The sequence below is a fragment of the Rhinoderma darwinii genome, chromosome 1 (assembly GCF_050947455.1).
Source record: "Rhinoderma darwinii isolate aRhiDar2 chromosome 1, aRhiDar2.hap1, whole genome shotgun sequence".
Taxonomy (NCBI): Eukaryota; Metazoa; Chordata; class Amphibia; order Anura; family Rhinodermatidae; genus Rhinoderma; species Rhinoderma darwinii.
The window spans coordinates 551,186,591-551,209,073 of NC_134687.1; the positions used below are offsets into that span (position 1 = coordinate 551,186,591).

Genomic DNA, 22,483 nt, shown 5'->3' on the forward strand with positions numbered 1-22,483 from the left:
AAAGTAAAATTATTTTTTAACAAAAACTATTTATAAAGTTACATCAAACACACTGACTGATCTGTTTATTAAAAAACAAAATGCCTTTCAAAGGGGTACATAGTCTTCAATCAGCACAGTGGCAGGACTTGCACATTACTATACAGATTGAACACCAGGGCGCACCATTAAAATGAAGTAAATGGAAAACCTCACAACTGGAGCATTTTTGTAACAGAAGGGAAATTACAAAACAAATACATTTTTAATGCTGAATTATATTGCAATAACATTTAATAGTGGGACAACGCCTTTAAGCATATGTTGTTCCCTGAAATTCTAATTTTCCAATTCTTCTTGTTAATAAAATGCACATACATAAATGCTGTGTGAGTCCCAGGCCTACCATTGTTTCTGGATGTCGAGTTGGTATTTCTGGCTTTAGAGAGGGTAAATGTCCCAATGGGGTGGATCAGCCAATTGTGCAGTGTGAATCTTACCCTTAGGAGTATCTGCATCCTATCTTTTTAACAACATTTCTAAGAATCGTATTTAATAAATACAGAGACTTCCTATAAAATGTGATAAATCATGGGCTTTTAACTGCTTTTTTTTTTTTTTTTAATACTTAAAAATGTGCAAATATTAATAACTACTTTTAAAAAAACAAAAACGAACAATACCAACATTTATAGATACTATGTCTGAGGAGGTCCTGAAACTTCAGAAAGTGTTCGGTGCTTTATCCCACTCTCTTCTGTATCATTATGTTGAAAAGAGACATCTGCTTGCAACAAGGAAAATGAGGTTTCGAGAGACCGAACTGAACACTGCTCTTGGCTACTTCTAGCTAGTGATGCATTGTCTGGTAGACAGTGGCATAAATTCACATCTTTTTCGCTGTCAGAGCAGTTGTGCTGATCGCCACTCACAGGAGTCTCTTCCTTGGAATTACTTCTACCTTGGGATCTTGCTTGATCTACTTTGCCTTCTATAGCTCGTGCAAGCATGTAGCTTACTTTCCTCTGATGGGCTAAAGCCTCCTCCTTATCATTAAGCTGCAAGTCCAAATAACACAAATATTAGATTTCAAAATAAGTAGATTGCAATCATTGGTGCAGATTTATTAAGACTGACATTCAACTCCCAGCACCCCCCGCCGATCTGTTGACTGAAGGGGCCGCGGCATTGTCCCCGCTGCCTTTTCAGTGTTCATGAGGTACAGCGCCATACACAGTGCTGTGCCTTATAAACTGTGAAAAGGCTGTGGGGCGGTCAATCAGCTGATCGTCTGTTGGACCCTTACCAATTTAAAATTGATGGCCTATCGTAAGGATAGGCCATCAATATAAAATGCCAGGAGAACCCCTTTCAAAACCAATTCGCTGAAAGAAGATGCAACAAATTTATTAAGAGGGGAACGCCTCTTAATAAATGTGTTGCATCTTTCCACTGTCTATGCGCCGCAATTGTGGCATAATGACCGCGCCCCATCCCTCCCATCACAAAATAAAATACATACCTCGCCTCAATGCTTCTCTTCTCCCCACCGTGTCCCTTATAGCTCCCTCTTTACGCCGCAGCTCATTTAAGGTACTGACGCCAGGCAGTGTCAGTACCTATGCAATGCAACGCTCAATGTCATCAGTGCTGTCCAGCATCAGTACCTTGAATCATCCGCGGCATGAAGAGATAGCCGGAGAGGACACAGTAGGGAAGGTGGGGTAGTCAAATCGGGAAATAGGGTGCAAAGTACGAGGCCTGGCATGGTCATCTACCGTGCTATGCCCCACAGACTGAAATCTACACCAGAGATTTTTGCTATAATTTACTCCATTTTTCTGGTGGAAATGACAATAAATTTGTTGGGCTGCTACGGCCCCTCCCACTTTTGTGAAGCCACACCTTCCATAAAAGTGATGAGTGAGGCGTAAAAAAGCTAAAAGTTCTTTTGCGACTTTTCTACAATGAAAAACTAGCGTAGAAAGGTTGATAAATCTCCCCCCACATTGTGTAAGCCAATTACACAAGGCTGCTATATTCATAGCATGTTCCTGGGTGTCAGGTTTGAATTTTGTCATGTTGTAAAGTTGATCAGTATAATACATTTTTATCTGACATCAATAAATCCATGTGATGCCGGATTAGCAAAAATTTCTGATTTTCAGAACGACATAGAGAAATAAATTAAAATGTATCTGTAGGTTATCATGATGAGAGATTAAAAGTTAATCATAGGGCAGATGTTTTATTCGTTTTCTGATCAGCATTTCCATTGAAGAACATTACAGCCTCCCTCAGCCCGAAATGGCTGCTTATAGGGAACAATATGTTGTAATGAACTTTGCACCAAACAAAATAAGATAGACAAGCTGGCCATATACAATAAAGGTCACAAGATCCTGCCCTTAATCTAATGGGTACGGGGGCATCTCAAGCAGCCCGATTCTTTCTTTTGCCCTGGGAGATTAGTAATGGCAGGTGTCTCTGGCAGCAGCTTATTCCCCTATCCAACGGCAGTAAACATACAGACTGATCTGAGCATTCATGTTTATGGGAAAATATTGCAGAAAATGAATGCATGTCAGAAATACAGCTTACACGTGATTTTAAAGGGGTCCGTCAGGACATGTATTTTTTTTTTAATGTAGATCTCCTATTCTTGAAGAATAGGAGGGTTTCCAATTTCATGTTTTTAAAGTAAATGTCGTTCCTCCCTCCCTATGTCACCCATTGAATTGAGTACATGTAAACATTGCAGCACCCATTGCTCCCACCCGGAGGAGGATTTAGTTTTTTTACAAATATCCACAAGGTCTCCCTGGAGAACCACTTTAAATTGCTGCGTAGACTTTCCTAGAATTTGCAGTACATCCTAAAGGACGGTCAATGACTCCTGAAAAGCATTATACCAAGTAAGTTATAGGCACACACTATAGGGACAGGATTTAATGTGCACGGTCATAAGATGCATTTTATACAAGTTCGGCAGGTATCCTAAAGAGAAGGTAGGCACTCTCAGTACCCGCTAGTTTAACTTTTAAAATCCTGTATTAAAATAAATATATGATAGAATTATTATTTTTTCTACTTACCAGGTCAATTAATAGCTTGAGAATTTCCTGTGGGTCATCCACATCATCTAGAGTCATATTGTCAGCAGCTGAAACCAACATGCCCTTTAATTTCTGACCTAAACTTCTTTTCTCTCTTGAAATAGAATGTTCTTAAAAAAAACACAAAAAAACCACAAACATACATTTACATATGAGCACACCATTATACAACAAATGTAACGTGGAATATAAGTATGGTAACTAAGAACATATTGTTTAGGCTTCATTCACATCTGCGTCAGGGCTCCGTTCCGACGGACTACGCTATTGATTCCGTCAAAACAACTGAGACAAACTGAAACCATTGGCAGCGTATCCGTCACCATTGAAATCAATGTTGTTGCAAACGGAAACCTATGGTTTCCATTTGTGTCAGTCAGGGCTCCATTCCGACAGAAAGCTCAGACGTTCTGAACGGAGCCCTGGAGCAGAGGTGAATGAAGCCTTAGTAAAATCCAATATAACTTTGTAGGCTTTTTACTACAGCTGTAGGTGGCCAGTGCCCTCCAGAGCGGGAGCAGAGGGAGCCGTTTCATAAGAGGGGGTCTAATATTATTACCATTGTCTTTAAGACGTCTCCAGCTGTTTAGTCGTTTGCTCCCTCTCTTGCACAGTCTGTCAATTTCACTTAGAGGCACAGTTGCATCGTTCCGGCGCTTTAGCTGCTGCTCAAAGGCAATACGAAAGGCGTCAGCCATTATATAGGCTTCTTCCTTACTCTTCTTCTCCACTTCAAACTGCATGATCAAATGTTTAAACAAATGTTCAGCATACCATAAACAAGTACATTTCATTATTAATTTTAAAACTTCACGAAGTGTCATATAACAAGTTGCTTTACTTTATATAAAACAAATGAAGTGTTAAAAATACACAGAAGTGAATATGTGGACAATAAAGGCGTTGTCTCATCGGCAGACCATCAGCACCCCCAGCAAATAGCTGATTATGCCGGGGGAAGCCTTCTCCGGCCAGACATTTAGGCCAGGGCTAAACCTAGACTTTTTGTAGTACTACATAATTGATTTTAACTATTGAGCTACAGCTGAAATCCAATTATGTAGTACTACAAAAAGTCTAGGTGTAGCCTTGGCCTTATCCTGCAAAAGTGAAAATGTAGTATTGCGTGTCGGCCATTCATCGGACTACATGGACAGCTCTCCATTCTGGCTGATAGAAGACCCCCTTCTATGATGTCTAAATGCCTTTATAAAAATTTGACAGATAATCAACCCCTTTAATGTACATGATGACTTGGATCCAAACCATATGTCTGTCTATGAAAGACTAACAGAGAAGAGTAAAGTGCAGGAAGTATTGTCATGTAATAAGTCTAGCACTTTTTCTCAGAAGTCTGCATTGTGTCTTTCCTCTGTGATTCCTCTTGTATGAATAAATTGACAACTTGGCATTACCATACCATTCTCTACACAGTCTGACAAAGAGTACGTGGGAACATGCCCCACTGGCAAAGTGAATGGGAACACCTAGTTGTCAATTTATTATTTTAGGAAGAATATCGTAGGAAGAGCACCACACAGACTTCTAAGAAAATATGTTCCAGAATTGGTATTTTTTGGGGAAAACAATTCATTACTTAAAAAGACATGTCAGGGGACTACTTAAAGGGAGTCTGTCATGAGCTTTTAGGCTATCACATGGCTGACCCCACTAGTTGGCAACCAGGTAAAAGAGTAGCAACATACCAGTCTTGAATATCTTGGGTCGTGCATTGGGGTAAAAAATTATTTTAATTTTGCCGTGCGCCGTATGCAAATTAGGTTTTCAAGTCCAGTGACCCAGGAAGTGCCCATCGAATTAGGAAGTGCCCGGCATCTAGAGCTCCAACCACTCCCCTCCCCACTGCAGTTGCTTGTATACTGATGAAGACAAGGGGTTGGAGCTCAGCAAAGCTTATTTGCATACGGCGTGTGGCGGGAATAAAACTTTTTTTTACCCTGATGCAAGCCTAAAGATCTTCAACACTTGTATATTCCTACCTCTTTACCTGATTGCCAACTAGAGGTGTCAGACGTTTTTTTTAGAATAAAATCTCATGACAGATTCACTTTAAATGTTTGGTTGGTTTTTTTCCACTGACTAGTAAAAATGAATGCCAATGTTAATGTAGGCAAAGCACATGGAGAACACAGATTTGTAAAGCCAAAGCCCTATAATAAAACAATGAAAAATGGTAATTTGGTAATAAAGTAGCAATGGACAAATTTTGGAAACACATAATTTTTTTTTTTGTCTTTTCTATGTTATCTGATAAAAAGGAAAGAATAGTATAATTTCAGCAGAATTACTATAATTTACCTCTTGCCGGAGCTGAAGGAGCTGTTTGCGAGTAGCAGCTGACATTTTAGCACACGAGCAGGGATCACCTCCAGGACAACATGTACAGGCACCAAGAACTGCAAGCTTAACACGAAAATGGAACGTTATTTACCGCACTATAGTTCAGCTGCAGTTCACAGTTGCAGTTGTGTGTTCTCCAGGCTGCCTTAAAGTGGAACCTCACATTTATATAAATTTACCAGCTGTCTAAAGTCAACAGAATATGTTAAGTGACTTTGTAAATACTTTGCTCGACTTATCCTGTTATGCTTTTGAGTTACTTGATTTCTTCTCCACTCCTATCTAAAGCTAAATTCAGAATACTACTATTTTACGGTTAACAGAAAGCAGTGCCTTGCGGGAGATCAGAGGACTAAGTTAGTGCAAATCTTTAAGATCATATGTCTGACAGCGGAGTGGAACTAAACCGCTGCCAGATCCAATGACAAAAAGGAAAATGAGGGAATTGCTACTAAAACACTAGAAACAAAATATGCATTAACCTGCTTGTCAAGTTTGTGCTAAATTGTTCAATCTCCAAATCAATGGCAACATTTATGTCCATCTGAGCTCTGCATTTACACCCAAAAACTATTCTCCATACTAGTATCTTCTCTGCACAGAAGAGGATCTGCCTAAGAAACAGATGAAATTCAGGAGTATTACAGTGTAAATTAATTAAGATTAACCCCACATAGTGTTAAATATAGTATAACACAAAAACATATTTGTTTAAAAGTATTCAAAAAGAGGGCGTGGCTTGGACATGGCGCTGACCAGACGTGCTGCTTGAGAGCTCCGTTCCTGCACTTCCATAACCCGCTCATAAGCATACTATAAGACACACTTGAACCTTTCTAAATGGTCAGGAAATCTAAGGCAACCACGGGGACTCCATACTGTACGAGACAGATGTCTTCAGCCGGTTCCATTCAGCGATTTCTCACCGACGCTGCTGCCGGGCCGTCTCCCAAGATGGCGCCGTTGGAGGGAAGACGAACTGTACCAGGATTCCCGCTTGCAGAGGAGTCTTCTTCATGAGTTGCTACTGCGGCTGCAGAATCAGGTACCGACAGTACCCCCTCTCCGGTCTTTGGCTCCCAGGGTTCGTTCCCTTCCCTGCTGGCGGGGGTGGAGATGGGCCCTTCTGGAACTGTCATGGCGCTTCCCGCTCCGTCCTGCTCGCCACGTGGGGTCAGTCATGGCGCCCGGGTCTCTCCATCCCTCATCCTCTGGCATGCTGGGGTCTGCATCAATGCCTGCGTCTCCTCAGGATCTGGATCCTCATTTCTCCCCTCACATTAATGGCTCTGCTAGCATGGGCGATGATTTACAGGGCTTGAGACAGCAGCTCGCCACATTGCCCACTAAACAGGACATGGAGCGTTATGTGAATCGTCTTGAGATGACTTATAAATCAGAGATACAGGCTCTTACGACTAATGTCTCTCAATTGTCCGATCAAGTTCAGCGCATAGAAGGCGATGTTTCATCGGTTACACAGCAGCAAGTTTCTCATGCAGAACGGCTGGATCATCATTCCCAGCAGATTCATGCTTTATTTAACCTGGCTGAAGATCATGAGAATCGGAATCGCCGTAACAACATTTGGCTCCGGGGCATTCCTGAGGATATATCTTCGGGGCAACTCATACCTGTCTTACAGTCTTTGTTTAACTCCCTGCTGGAGCGTCCTGCTGATGATCCATTGGAGCTGGATAGGGCTCACAGGACTCTTGGCCCTCGTAACCCGAATCCTGATAGGCCTAGAGATGTGCTATGCCGTGTCCATTTTTTCTCTCTGAAGGAGCAGATCATGAGGAAGGCCCGAGATAAAGGAGAAGTCTTATTACAAGGGGTCAAGATCCAGCTGTTATCCGACCTGTCCAAGATGACCCTGGATAAACGCCGAGTGCTTCGTCCCTTGCTGGATGTGCTGAGAGAGCATGAGATCTCCTATTCCTGGGGTCACCCCTTCCAGCTACAGGTCCGCAGAGATGGGACATTGCTGACTGTTCGAGACCCAGGGGATGTCCCGGACTTCTGTGCTGCCCTCCAGGTGCCGAGAGTTTCCCTGTCTGATATGACCCTCTTCCACCACAGCGCTCAAGGCCACACCGACGTGGTCGTTCTCCCGCTTCTCCTATGGTTTGTCCTGGGGGGCGACATGCAGATCCGCTGTGATTTTGTATAGAGGTTTTTTTGGTCAGCCATCAGTCGGCCTAGGCCGGTTAAGCTATAATGTTACTGCTTATATCTTGTGAGGCGAAGGTCTGATGTGTGTTTTATAATACCCAGATATGCTTGTTCTTTCGCCCTAGATAGGGACTGCAGGTGCTCAGATTGATCAGTTAACCGGGATTAATTAATGTTCTTCAGCTGCCAGTACTACTGCACCATGTATGCTATGTGATTATATACGTTGTTACTAATTACATGCCTGTGCATCCATGCGGTAACTGTGTAAATTTCCGGGAATGTCATGTTATGTAGGCATCTCTGTTTTGATCCTGACCAAATGTCGGCCATTATTTCACCCTCTCATGATATTGAGCTAATTGCCTTGATGTTCTTTCCGTTCAAGTGTTGGTTCTAAGATGTGTGATATTTGCAATGGGTTGGGGAGTGTGGGGCACTGGCTAGACCTTGTCCTGACACTTCTCCTCTTAGGGACTCACTGGTTATATCCGGTGTATTCTTGACTGTTTCTCATTGAGTAGCTCAAGGAGTAGGTGATTATTTCACCTTTCTGTTTGTCTTTGTTGTTGTCTTCCCCCTCGTTTGTCCTGTTGTTCGTCGCGCCTCTACTTAGCACATTGCTCTACGAGCTCCTTCAGTGAGTGGTGGCAATGGCACAATTGAAGACTTGCACCTTTAATGCTAGGGGGCTTAAAGGGAATGTGTTGCCAGAAAAACATGTTTGTTTTTTTTAATTAAACATTTAGTGTGTAGGTGATTAAACATTGTTCAATTTTTTTTAATTTTTTTCACGAGTCAGGAAATATTATAAATTAGATTCTAATTTATAATATTTCCCATTGCTGGTCACTAGATGGAGCTATTCCCAAAATTGCAGCATTGCAAAATTGGGTAAAAAGCCCTCGCTCTAGTGAGCTCTCAGCATCCCCCCCTCCTTTATCCTGGCTAGTGCCGGGATAAACGAGGGGTTTGAACGGTCTAACCTCCTACACTGTGTGTCGCCATTTTTTGAGCTAACACACAGTGTAGAAGGTTTACATACAGTAGTAAACGTACACAAACACGAACATACATTGAAATCTCTTACCTGCTCCTGCCGCCGCGGCTCCCTCCGGCCCGTCCGCTCCGTCTGCTGCCGCTGGTCCAAGTGCACAAGTCCGGAAGCCGCGACCGGAAGTAGTAATCTTACTGTCCGGCCGCGACTTCCGGTCCACAGGAAAATGGCGCCGGACGGCGCCAATTTCAAATTGGACTGTGTGGGAGCGGCGCATGCGCAGTTCCCACACAGACGGCGTACACAGAAGTGGATGGGACCCGTTCGCAGTCCCTATGGGACTGTGGCTGCCGTATTCCATGTCTGTATGTGTCGTTAATCGACACATACAGAAATGGAACAAAAAATGGCAGCCCCCATAGGGAAGAAAAAGTGTAAAAATAAGAAAAAGTAAAACACAAACACACAAATAAATATAAACGTTTTTAATAAAGCACTAACATCTTTAACATATTAAAAAAAAATTTGTGATGACACTGTTCCTTTAATGTCCCAGAAAAAAAGCTCACAAATTTTATATAACATGCATAAAGAGCGGGTACATATTTTGTTCCTGCAAGAAACTCACTTTCAGACGGGCCATACGCCACAGTTCACGAACAGATATTTTCCGGCCTGGTTCCACAGTACCAACCCGGAATCCAAGTCCAAGGGTGCCAGTATAGGTATTCATAAGTCACTCTCGCATAAAATTCTGGATGTTCTGGTTGACCCGGATGGTAGATATGTTTTTCTCAAACTATCCATAAGAAATAAGATCTTTACTTTGGCTAATCTATACCTCCCCAATAAGGACCAGGCACGAGTAGGCCGATTGTACTTAAGGAAATTGGAGGAGTTCACTGAGGGCGTTCTAATTGTTGGAGGTGATTTTAATCTGACTTTTGACTTGACACCTCCTCGGGCAGGTCTGTTGTTCCCAAGTCACATTTGGGGGCCCTGAAAAATGTGATGCATTCCATGCAGTTGATTGACGTGTGGAGGATCCTTCATCCTCAGGTAAGAGAATACACTTATTTCTCCCCATTGCATAATATGTATAGTAGGATAGACGCTTTTTGGATTAGCCACCACTTGCTTACCTGGCACCCTACCTCTGACGTGGGCCCTATGATTTGGTCTGACCATGCACCTGTGTTTGTGACCCTTACATTTCCTAATTCAAGGCCTAATTTCCAATCCTGGAAACTTAATGACAACTTGTTGCGGGATGCAGTATGCGTGGCGGCCATTAAAAATTCACTCACCGGTTTCTTTGAGGTTCATGAACATGAAGCTACTCCCTTGCCACTCCAGTGGGAGGCACTGAAGTGTGTCATTCGAGGGGTACTCATACAACAAGGGGCGCGGTTGAAGCGTGAAAAGGGGTTTGCGATTGCACGGCTCCTGATTCAGATACGGGATTTGGAATCATGTCATAAACGGGTTCCATCCTCACAGATTTTTGCAGAGCTTACTACAGCGAGAGAATCCTTGCGTTCCCTGATAGATCAGTCACATGCTCGGTTCAGGGATCGGATGCGCAAGCACGCATATGAATATGCAGATAAATGCGGTAGGTCACTGGCACGAGTACTGCATCCCCGTACACAAGCGTCATATATCCCTAAAGTTTCATCTCCCTCGGGTGTTGAGGTTCATGACCCGGTCGGTATTACTGACTGCTTTAAACGCTATTATTCGGCGCTATACAATATTAAAGGCCAATTTCATGATATGCAGGCAGAATCGTTACGGGATAAAATAGACCGTTATGTTCATGATACTGCGTTGCCGACCTTGGAGGAGGGGGTGGCTTTGGAGCTTGAGGAGGATTTTTTGGTAACCGAAGTGGAGCGTGCTATTGGAGAGTCGCCCTTGGGCAAAAGCCCGGGGCCAGATGGGTTTAATAACAAATTTTATAAGGCATTTAAAGATCAACTGGCTCCTTTTCTGACGAAAGTTTTTAACTCGGTGTCCTCCTCGTGTCCCTTTGCGCCTCAATCACTCGAGGCTCATATAACTCTTCTACCAAAACCGGGCAAGGACCCAACGTTGTGCGCAAACTTCAGGCCCATATCGTTAATTAATGTAGATGTGAAGCTTTTCGCGAAGCTGCTTGCCTCTCGGTTATCGCCGTTACTACCAGGCTTGATTTTGGATGATCAGGTGGGGTTTGTATGTGGTCGTGAAGTGCGGGATTACACCAACAAAACCCTCCTTTTGACGTCGTACTGCCAGTCCCGTAATATACCGATGTGTTTACTCTCGATAGATGCCGAAAAGGCTTTTGATAGAGTGCACTGGGTGTTCCTCCGCAGTGTCCTGACACAGGTGGGCCTTGGCACCACCACGGTGGATAGGATAATGGCCTTGTACCAAAGGCCTTCTGCTCGAGTTCGTGTTAACGGACTATTATCTGATCCTCTGTCTATTGCTAATGGCACGAGACAGGGGTGCCCACTTTCGCCTCTTTTGTATGTTCTGGTCATGGAACACCTGGCCGTGGCGCTGCGGAACAACCCTAATATTAACGGTATACGGGTTGGCTCACGACATCATAAATTGGCGTTATATGCGGATGACCTCCTGGTATTCATCACAACTCCCATGATTTCTTTGCCATCCCTGACGGAGGAGTTTGAGTGCTTTGGCCATCTAAGTAATTTTAAAGTCAATTACTCTAAATCGGAGGCCTTGAATATCTCTTTGGATCAACCTTTAGCTGCCCATCTTGCTCAGGTTTTTCCGTTCAGGTGGCAACCTAAATCTTTAAAATATCTAGGGATACATGTCCCTACACAACAGTCAGACTTGTATGCTCTGAATTATACGCCCATCCTACAGCGCACCATGAAGGACTTGGCGGAATACGGCGGGAACCGCATGTCGTGGTTTGGACGTATCAATGCGGTCAAAATGGATGTCTTGCCCAAATTTTTATATCTCTTCCAGACCGTCCCTATTGCAGTACCATCCAGTTTTTTCCAGGTTTTACATAGGGCCATTACTAAGTTTGTGTGGGGCTCCTCTAAGCCTCGTATCCAGTATGCTGTCCTTAGCCGACCAAAAGTAGACGGGGGCGCGGGTCTCCCAGACTTTAAACGATACCATCAAGCGGCGATAATTATGAGAGTAGTGGATTGGTTCCGTTCGGAGTCAGGTAAGCAATGGGTGCGCATGGAAAAAGCTATGTCTCCTCTTGCATTATCCTCTCTACCGTGGCTGTCAGTCCTTCAGAGACAAACTCTCCCTCTTCCTTTCTTCACACGTCAGTTTCTCATGGTATGGGAATGGATCTTGGGCACTACGGGCCTTGTTCATCGCCCGGGTCCCTTGACTCCTCTATTTGATAACCCTTCTTTCCCTCCGGCGGAGGGTGTTGATACATTCCTCTGTTGGGAGAGAGAAAATGGTGGATGTATATCTGAGACCCTTACTCCAGACGGTGCCATGTTGCCAATGACAGATGTATCGGCTGCCTGCCCGGGAAGGAGGTCAACCTGGTGGTCTTATTTGCAGTTACGGTCCTATATCTCTTCCATGGGTGATTGTATGGTCTTTCTACAGGATAAGACTCCTCTGGAACTCTACTTGTCCTTGCCCACAGCCCCTTCTCATGTGTTGTCTCACCTACATGGGATCCTTCTGCCGAAATTTGCTTTTTCTCAATTATCCTTCACTGCCGCATGGGACGAGGAAATGGGGGTTAGACACTCTGAGGAAGAGTGGGGTACCGCCTTCCTGTTAGCTCATAAATTACCGATGTATTGTTTTGCACAAGAAAATAATTACAAAATACTTACCAGGTGCTACCGCTGTCTGACTTTGTTGCACAGGATATTCCCCGATGTGTCTGCTGATTGTTGGAGGTGTGGGGGGGCTCCTGGAACTATGTTGCATATTTGGTGGGATTGTCCCATGCTACGTCCCTTTTGGGGGAAGATTTTTGATCTAGGCAACAAGCTTTTCCATACTGAGGTCCCAACCTCGGCTTCCATAGACTTGCTTTCTATGGTCCCGGGATCACTCCCACACCTCAAAAGGGGGATCTTTCGACATTTCTTGACTGCAGCGAGAACGGTGATTCCTCGTCACTGGAAATCACGTACTGTACCGTCCCTGGAGGAATGGGTAACAGAGGTGAATGGGATCATGAGGATGGAGGAGTTACTGTCCGTGGATAGGGGCAAATCCGGGATTTTCGTCCAGAATTGGATAGTGTGGTCTGGATTCCGGGATGGTACTGATCTAACTCTCTGGTTGGATGGCAGGTTCTAAATTAATCATAGCACCTACATGAGGCGCTTTTGTCTTTTGTCTGTATGTAATTTCCCTTTGTGGTCTGATGTTATGTGTGGTATGTCCATATACTCAAAAGTGCTCTTATATGTGTCACTTCTCACTTTACTGGGGGGGGGGGGGGGGCGGTCTCCCTGACTATTGCACTGATTTAATGCGAACATGATACGGTTATTGCCGTTATATCTCTTTTTTCATTCAATTTCGTTAGGTAGGAGGCTACCTCCTATTGTTGTTCTTATACTTGTATATATATGTATACGAATACTGTTGTTATGCTATGATGCTTCACTAGAATGTATTGTACTGCGTACAAATTTCTACTTTTTTGCACAAACCGTGAAATGTTTTTGTATTGTTTTATTTTCAAAATAAAAATCTTTGATAAAGAAAAAAAAAAGTATTCAAAAACACAATTTTCACGGCAAATACTGTATATATACTGATTATTAAAGAAAATTTTGGGGACCATATCCTGGCTCACTGCAGCTCCTGTTGTACACAATGTTTTTTACCTATCCTTTAGTCCTTTCAACTACATGGGTCGCAGTGAGAAGTGTGCCCCAAAAGTGCTGTCCACTCCTGACCTAACTGGAACAATCTTCACAATGTTTTTCCGGAATGTTACTGGCGGCAATCTGAAGAAGACCACGTTGAGGTCCTCTACATCATATCGCCTGAACCCTCTCCATTCACTTATTTGCCCACATTGTCCCAGCAATACAACATCGCAGCACAGATTTCAAGTACCCAGAAGCCTTCTATTTCAGCGAGGATTGCCCAAATGAACCCTCTAGGGCCTGCTACGGTAGTAGATTCTGAAAAGGATGACAATCACTGTCTTGTACCACCTGGTTTCCCAATAATCCATGTAAATATGTATTTTGAAAAAAAAGACGAAGCAGCAGAGCCAACTAAAGGGCGAGGGAGTGTTAGAGTGTTGTTGCGGAGGCGCAGCTGAGGAAGAAGTATTGACAGAATTGAACATATGCTGCACAGATCTTTCTACAGTTGCACCAATTGCTGGTTTAGAAAAATAACACTTAGTTTGAGCCTACTTTAATGTTCTATTGTGTTCAGGAGACAAACTGTAAGATACATTAACCCCTTCCCGACATTTGCCGTATGGGTACGCCATTGAAAGCCATGACGCCCCGCAAATTGCCATATCCATACGCCAAATGTTTGGCACCGGCTCAGAAGCTGAGCCGGTGCCATCATCGCCGGATCTCAGCAGTATCTTACAGCTGACATCCGGCTCAAACGCAATCGCTACACTTAAGGTGTTTGCAGCTCATCGGAACCCCAGCAATGAAATTACCGGGGTTCCGGTGGCTGCAATGGCAACCGGACGCCTAATACTGGCCTCCCGGTCTGCCTAGCATGGAAGCCGGTCAGGACCCGCCTGGCGGCGGAGCCTGATCGGCTTCCGCAGCCGCCGGCAAGATGGCGCCAGCTCAGGAGCTGATCCGGCGTCATCAGCGGTGGAAGTCAGCTGTATGTTACAGCTGACATCCACCTGTAATGGCAGGAACCACAGCTAGCTCCGATCCCTGCCATTAACCCCTTCGATGCAGCAATCGAAAGCGATCGCTGCATCTTAGCGGTTGCTAGAAGATCGCCAGCCCTGACAGGCAACTGCTGCTATGGCAACAGGAGACACAATGGCCTCCTGCTCTGCCTCTACGGAAGCCGATTAGGCCCCGCCGGGAGGCGAAGCCTAATCGGCTTGCTGTCAGTGAATAACTGACAGATCTAATACATTGCACTATGTAGGTAGTGCAATGTATTAGAAAAAAAACATCAGACAGTTGGACCTTCAAGTCCCCTAGTGGGACTTGAAAAAAAGTATAAAAAAAAGTGAAAAAAATAAAAGTTTGAAAACAATAAAAGTTTCAAGTAATAAAATAAAACACAATCCCCCTTTTACTCTTATCAAGTCCTTTATTATTGAAAAAAAAAAAGAATAAACCATATGTATTTGGTATCGCTGCGACCGTAACGACCTGAGGTATCAAAATTATATTATTTATTGCACGCGGTGAACAGCGTAAAAAACCCGTAAAAAACTATACCAGAGTTTCTGTTTTTGGTCACTTTGCCCTACAAATATTGAAATAAAAAGTGATCAAAAAGTCACACGTATCCAAAAATGGTACCTAAAAATGGTACCTATAAAAACGATAGCTGGTCTCACAAAAAAACAAGCCCTCATACAGCTCTGTCGACAAAAAAGTTAAAAAGTTATGGTTCTCACAACTTGGCGACAGAAAAAATACATTCTTTTTACAAAAGATATTTTATTGTGCAAAAAGTTGTAAAACATAAAAAAGTGCTAGAAATGAGGTATCGCCGGAATCGTACTGACCCGCAGAATAAAGTTAACATGTAAATTATAACGCATTGTGAACGTTGCATAAAAAAACCTAAAAAAAACTATGCCAGGATTGCGTTTTTTTGTTTAACTTGCCTCCCAAAAAATAGGCTAAAGGGTGATCAAAAAGTCGCATGTACCCCAAAATGGTACCAATAATAACTACAGCTCGTCCCGCAAAAAAACCAGCCCTCATACCACTATGTCTATGAAAAAATAAAATTAGTTATGGCTCCAATAAGTCAGGAAATAAAAAATATGCAGTTTTGCCGGCCCGAGGGGAACATTTCTTCTGTTTCAAGAGGCGATTTATCAAGGACCTAAAATTAGGGAACCAGGAAGGGGAGGGCCCAAACATATCCGCTGAAGCGACGGTGCCCGTATTATACCAGGACAACACTTTCCCAGCAAAATGCCCCAAACTGCAAAGGTGCGGAGTGTGGACCAAAAGGGGCATAAGAAAGGACGCCATATATCAGTGCGACACCTGCCTGTGCAGAAAGGATTGCTTCACAGCGTAAGGTTGGATTCACACGAGCGTGCCGTTTTTGCGCAGGCAAAAAACGTGGCGTTTTGCCTGCGCAAAAGGCACTTAACAGCTCCGTGGGGCATCAGCATATGATGCACGGCTGTGTGCTTTTCGCCCAGCCGCCATCATTATGACACTCTGTTTGGATGTTTGTAAACAGAAAAGCACGTGGTGCTTTTCTGTTTTCATTCATCCTTTTGACAGCTGTTGCGCGAATCACGCTGTTCGCACGGAAGTGCTTCCGTGCGACATGCGTGGTTTTCACGCACCCATTGACTTCAATGGGTGCGTGATGCGCGAAAAACGCCCAAAGAACGGACATGTCGTGACTTTTTTTCAGCGGACTCACGCTGAGTAAAAATCACGGACATGTCTGCACGGCCCCATAGACTAATAGAGGTCCATGCAACGCGCGTGAAAATCACGCGCGTTGCACGGACGTATTTCCTGTTCGTCTGAATAAGGCCTAACACACATCTATGGATAATTTTATTGTTTTTTTACCCCTTTATTATACCACCTGACTATGTAGTCTGCCCAGCTTACATGTTTCCCCACATTATAAATGGAAACACCAGCAATACTCAAACAAATCTACTACCAAGCAAAATCTGCTCTCCAAAAGCCAAATGGCGCTCCCTCCGCTCTGTAACCCTACAGAGTGCCCAAACAGAAGTTTGTTTCCACATATATGGCATCTTCATACCCGGGAGAACCCTTTTAACAATTTTTGGGGTGGCATAAGCTGGGCATGACATATTTGCCACTGAAATGGCATATCTAGGGAAAAATATTAATTTTTAATTTGCACCATCCGCAGCGCATTCATTTATGGAAAAGACCTGTGGGGTGAAAATGCTCACTACACCCCTTAATAAATACCTTGAGGGGTGTAGTTTCCAAATGGGGTCACTTCTCAGGGGTTTCTTTTATTATTTCACATAAGAGCCTCTGCATTTGTGAACCAATACTTTGTAAATCGCCAAATTAGGCCTTCTGTTTTCATTCATCCTTTTGACAGCTGTTGGGTCACTTTTGGGGGATTTCCACTGTTGTGGCACTGCAAGAGCCCTTCAAACCTGACATGGTGCCTAAAATATATTGTAATAAAAATAAGGCCCCAAAATCCACAAGGTGCTCCTTTGCTTCTGAGGCCGGTTCTTCAGTCCAGTAGCACGCTACAGCCACATGTGGGATATTTCCTAAAACTGCAGAATCTGGGCAATAAATATTGAGTTGCTCTCTCTCCTACGTTCTATGACGCTACTATTATAGTTCTTTTAAAACCAGGTAAAGAACCTCTTGATTGTGGTTCATATCGACCTATATCATTAGTCAATGTAGACTATAAAATACTGACAAAATTATTAGCTAAAAGACTGAATGGTGTTATCCTTTCCATCATACACGCAGATCAAACTGGATTTATGCCAGGGAAATCTACTAGTATCAATATTAGGAAGGTACAGGCTATTACACAACTAGGTAGGGCACATGACATGCAATGGGCGATTGCCTCTTTGGATACCATGAAGGCTTTTGACTCGGTAGAATGGCCGTTTTTATGGGCCTGTCTGGAACGCTTTGGCTTCGGTCCTCAATTTCGTCAATGGATCGAGTTAATATATAAATCCCCTAAGGCTAACGTGGTGGTTAATAACGTCCCTTCTCTCCCTTTCTCTCTTTTTAGAGGTACCCGACAGGGGTGTCCCTTATCACCCGCCCTGTTTGCTATTGCCATAGAGGCACTGGCGATTAGGCTTCGAGCCTCCCCGGACCTTACTGGTATAAGCTGGAAGGGTAGAACTTCTGTGGTAGGCCTATACGCAGACGACATGGTCCTTTTTTTAGATAACCCTAACTCCTCATTCCATGTGGCAGCAAGGCTACTTGACAAATTTTCACAGTATTCAGGACTGAAGGTTAACTGGCAGAAATCGGCCATTTTATATACAGCTAGACACCCGACTCCAGACCCGTCTATGTCACAATATGGCCTTGAAACCGTCTCTAGATTTAAATATTTAGGCATAACTATAGTACAGGATTATAGCCAGACCCGAGATACGTCATTAACCCCATTGTTAAATAAGGTTGGAGGAAAATTTAAGACATGGTCTAAACTACCGTTATCTGTGGCTGGTCGTATTAATTTGGTCAAGATGGTGATTCAGCCTCAATGCAACTATACATTACAACATATGCCTGTTGTAGTCCCTATATCGTTCTTTAAATCCCTTAACACCTTAATCATACAATTTATATGGGGCTCCTCCAGGTCTAAACTCAATTTGGCCACATTGCAACGACCTAAAATTGAAGGGGGAATGGCCTTGACGGATTTTTACTTATACTACCTGGCGGGGGAACTTCGCAACATCCGGGATTGGGTGGGAAATACACCTCTGTCTGACACAGATTATTACTTAGCCTCCCTGGTTATGGGACGTAGCCTGATCAGTTTTCTGGAATACCCTAAGTTTACTCCCCATACTGAACTACTTCCTATGCATGTTCTGGCACTAGCGGTTTGGCGTGCATCCAAAAAATTACTTGCCTACACTGGTACGGTTCCGGAGATTCCTCTGTGGCAGAATCCTACATTACCACATATTCAATTATTGAATGATACACAGAGGTGGCAAGATATGGGCATTGCTTGTTTGGGAGATATGTACGATAATGGTTTGATACTTACATTCCTACAGGTCAAAGAAACACATCAAACTCCAGACTTACAATGGTTTAAATATCTGCAGTTACGCCATGCCATACAGACTCAATTCCCACCTCATTCCTCACTCATATCAGCATACCCTCTTATTGGCATACTAAAATCACAAGGTCCTAAGGGTCTTATTTCGGCTCTATATACCCATCTGATTCTAGCTAAAATCAATTCTGCTCCACTTCCGGTTCTGACTAAATGGAAATCGCAGATACCAGACCTTTCTTCGGAAGATCTGACTAACATCTTACACTCACACTTAACAGTATCCCCGGCTATAAATAATAAACTTATTCAGTTATACGTCATACACCAAGCTTATCTCACCCTGATTAGATTACACCGTATGGGCAGATTACCCACTTCAGCATGCCATAGATGTGGTCAACTAGAAGCAGATTTTTGCCACCTCATGTGGGAATGTTCATTCATATCGATATTTTGGACAAAGGTTTATGACGTTATTACTCCATTATTGCCTAGCCCTCTATTGTTCTCCCCGAAAATAGCTTTACTGGGACTCATAGATGAAGAACATTGGACACATCACACTGGTATTTTTATAAAAGAAACTTTATTTCTAGCTAGGAAAACAATAGCTATACACTGGATGGCAGATACAGCTCCATCAATAGCCTCATGGAAATTGCTGGTTGATACTACTGTTACTTATGAACAACTGGTATATTCCCACAGGGGTTGTCCAGACAAATTTCAGTGAGGGTGGGGTCATTGGTTGGATGTCAGGGCCGTTAGCCCTCATATCATGGTGAGATAAATCAGCTTCCATACTCCCAAGTAAGATATGAGATATTGCTAATACCCGAGATGTTATAATGCGACATAGGCGACTTGTTGTTTTGTTCTATCTGTTTAATTGTTTCTTTTTAATACATACTAAATAAATTAATAACACTCCTGCAATTATATTATATGGTCGGCAATTGGAAGTTCTGTTAACATACTACATGTGAATATATGTCAATGTTGATATCTTACGCTGTATATGCACTGTCATTGCTGATACAGTCATGTATTGTCCAATTGCTGAGATACTTTGTATGTGATATTTTGAATAAACGAATTTTAAAAAAATTAAAAAAAATATTGAGTTGCATTTCTCTGGTAAAACTTTCTGGGTTATAAGGAAAATAGGATTCAAAATTAATTTCTGCAAAAAAATATTAAATTTGTAAATTTCACCTCTACATTGCTTTAATTCCTGTGAAAAGTCTAAAGAGTTAAGAAATTTTCTAAATGCTGTTTTGAATACTTTGAGGGGTGAAGTTTTTAAAATAGGGTGACTTTTTGGGGGTTTCTAATATATAAGGCCCTCAAAGTCACTTCACAACTGAACTGGCCCCTGTAAAAATAGCCTTTTGAAATTTTCTTGAAAATGTGAGAAATTGCTGCTAAAGTTCAAAGCCTTGTAACGTCCTAGAAAAATAAAAGGATGTTCAAAAAACGATGCCAATCTAAAGTAGACATATGGGGGAAGTTAACTAGTAACGATTTTGTGTGTTATAACTGATGTCTTACAAGCAGATACATTTAAGTTTAGAAAAATGCTAATTTTTGCAATTTTTCGCTAAATTTTGGTGTTTTTCACAATTAAATACTGAACACATCGAGCAAATTTTGCTAGTAACATAAATTCCAATGTGTCATGAGAAAACAATCTCAGAATCGCTTGGATAGGTAAAAGCATGCCGACGTTATTACCACATAAAGTGAAACATGTCAGATTTGAAAAATGAGGCTCTGTCAGGAAGGTCAAAAGTGGCCAAAGAGGGAAGGGGTTGTCGAGTCCCTATCAATATCTGATTGGTCAGGGTCGGACTCCCGGGACACTTGCTGATCAGCTATTTTGAAGAGGCGACAACGCTCGTATGAGCGCCGATTCCCCTTCATTCTTTTACTGTTCGTCCAGTGAATCGCCAAAACGCTTCTAGCGGCGGTTCACAGTATGACAGCCTATTTCCTTTCACTTCAATGGGAGAAGGCTGTAGTACTGTGAACCGCCGCTACAACTGTGAACAGGCAGGTGAGGAATGATGGGGAAGCTGCGCTCGTACGAGCTCTGCAGCCCCTTCAAAATAGCTGATAGGCGGGGTTCTTGGGAGTTGGACACCAACCAATCATATATTGATGGCCTATACTGAGAATAGGCCATCAATTTTTAGGGACTGGACAACCCCTTTAAGTTAATTTATTAAAAATGTTGGCATTGGCTATGACCAATGTTTAGGCATTCAAAGGCTGGTGAGGCTCCAGTAGAAAAAGTTTGGGACGTTCTGTGCCATAGCTAACATAATATTGTACTTACTTCAAGTGCTGTAACTTCCGCTAGACAGCTTTTATCAAGAGACACATTATCCTGGAACATTTTCTGCTGCTTCACGTCAAGCATTGCTATCAGCTCCTGGCATTGCTGGTTTATGACTATAAAAAAGTAAGCAAATTAATACAACATATAAAATAAACTAAGGATTCATAATCCAGCGTAAGAGGAAAAAAATATAATCAGGACAAATTTGTCTATCCTATTTTTTTTAGGAGCCTGGATATTTTCTTGAAACCATAGAAGTATAATAGAATCATAATCAAATACTGTTCCAGTAAAATAAAAACGTCTGCCTCCAATCTGGGGCCTGGTTACAGAAACAGGTTTACCGCATAGTTGTAATTCTTACTTGTGTTTTCAGACTTCAGGACTTTCACTTCATTTGTACGTAACTCTAGACTTTCCTTGAGTGCTGCGTTTTCACAATGTACACTAAGAGAAAAAAAAAAATTTTATATCCATTTATAACATTCAGAAACAAAAAAATGAACATATTGGTAAAAAAATAATAATAATAATAAAATAATAATCAGGGAGTGCTAAGGAGATGCCTTTTATTTACTAATTGAAATATTAGGAATTTAAACTTTCAGAGAACTTAGTCCCCCAAGCCATTATTATTACTATTTATTGATATAGCACCAACAGATGTAAAAAAGTGGTTTCTAAAGAAACAATACTCTGAATAGCTACGCTGGTGAATGCTTATACTTTTACATAGTTACATGGGTTAAAAAAAACACAGGTCCATCAATCACCTTTCTCAATAAATTACCCATCATTCATTGCTGGGTTAGTTATAACCCTCAATGTCATTTGCCACTCTAAGTCTAGTGCTGTAGAGTGACGCAGCGTCGTCTGGAAGTTGCAATAGAATCGCAGGATGACTGCGCATTCAATGTTTGCCTAATCCAGCATTTTCCTTTTTTTTTTTCAGTTACCGGGTCACTTGCAACTTTTTCTTTTCCATAGGAAAACACAGAGGTTGCTTTGCGTTTGCGATGATCCTGTAATTTTCCTTCAATCCGTGGATGATGTATCGCACAAGCTTAATACGATATAGCTTCCCAAACAGAGCTTGCATTAGGGAATTACCAAAAAGATCCATTATCTCCAAAATGCCATTATGGGTTGCAATGTTTGGTCATTAGCATGTGAGAATTACATCACAGAATGGAATGTATTGGATATGGTCACATGTCAAAGGGAATGTAGAGATTCTAGTAAATAAGGTTTAAAGGGGTATTTCAGATTTATGTTAAAGCTTCACATCTGCATTGGAGGCCTCCGTCGCAGATCTGGCAGAAATCATCAGAAACAATAGCGCAGCATGCTTGATTCAATGCGAGGTCAGAGGCGGAAACCACCGCCAAAAAGGACATGTCGATTTCAGATGGTTTTTGGCGCGGATTCCAACATGGTTTCCGCATTAAAATCAGCACCAAAAAAATCTGTGTGAACAGGGCCTTAAAGAGGCTTTCTAATTTTATGTGAATAAAGCATATTCATTAGTTTTGCAACTTACTAATATTCTATATG

At 42.5% G+C, this 22,483-nt stretch overlaps 1 protein-coding gene across 1 annotated transcript in view; it reads right to left on the bottom strand.

Annotated features, from left to right (window-relative positions):
• Nucleotides 1-255: 255 nt before the first annotated feature.
• CCDC125 (coiled-coil domain containing 125) overlaps nt 256-22,483 on the bottom strand; it is a 58,044-nt gene continuing 35,816 nt past the window's right edge. Inside the window, exons 7-12 of the mRNA XM_075854866.1 lie at nt 21,294-21,376; nt 20,927-21,042; nt 5,415-5,519; nt 3,655-3,832; nt 3,075-3,205; nt 256-1,037 (exon numbers count right to left, since the gene is read on the bottom strand). Coding sequence (XP_075710981.1) covers nt 678-1,037; nt 3,075-3,205; nt 3,655-3,832; nt 5,415-5,519; nt 20,927-21,042; nt 21,294-21,376 — 973 coding nt within the window. The 3' untranslated portion in view covers nt 256-677. The remainder of the gene's footprint in view (nt 1,038-3,074; nt 3,206-3,654; nt 3,833-5,414; nt 5,520-20,926; nt 21,043-21,293; nt 21,377-22,483) is intronic.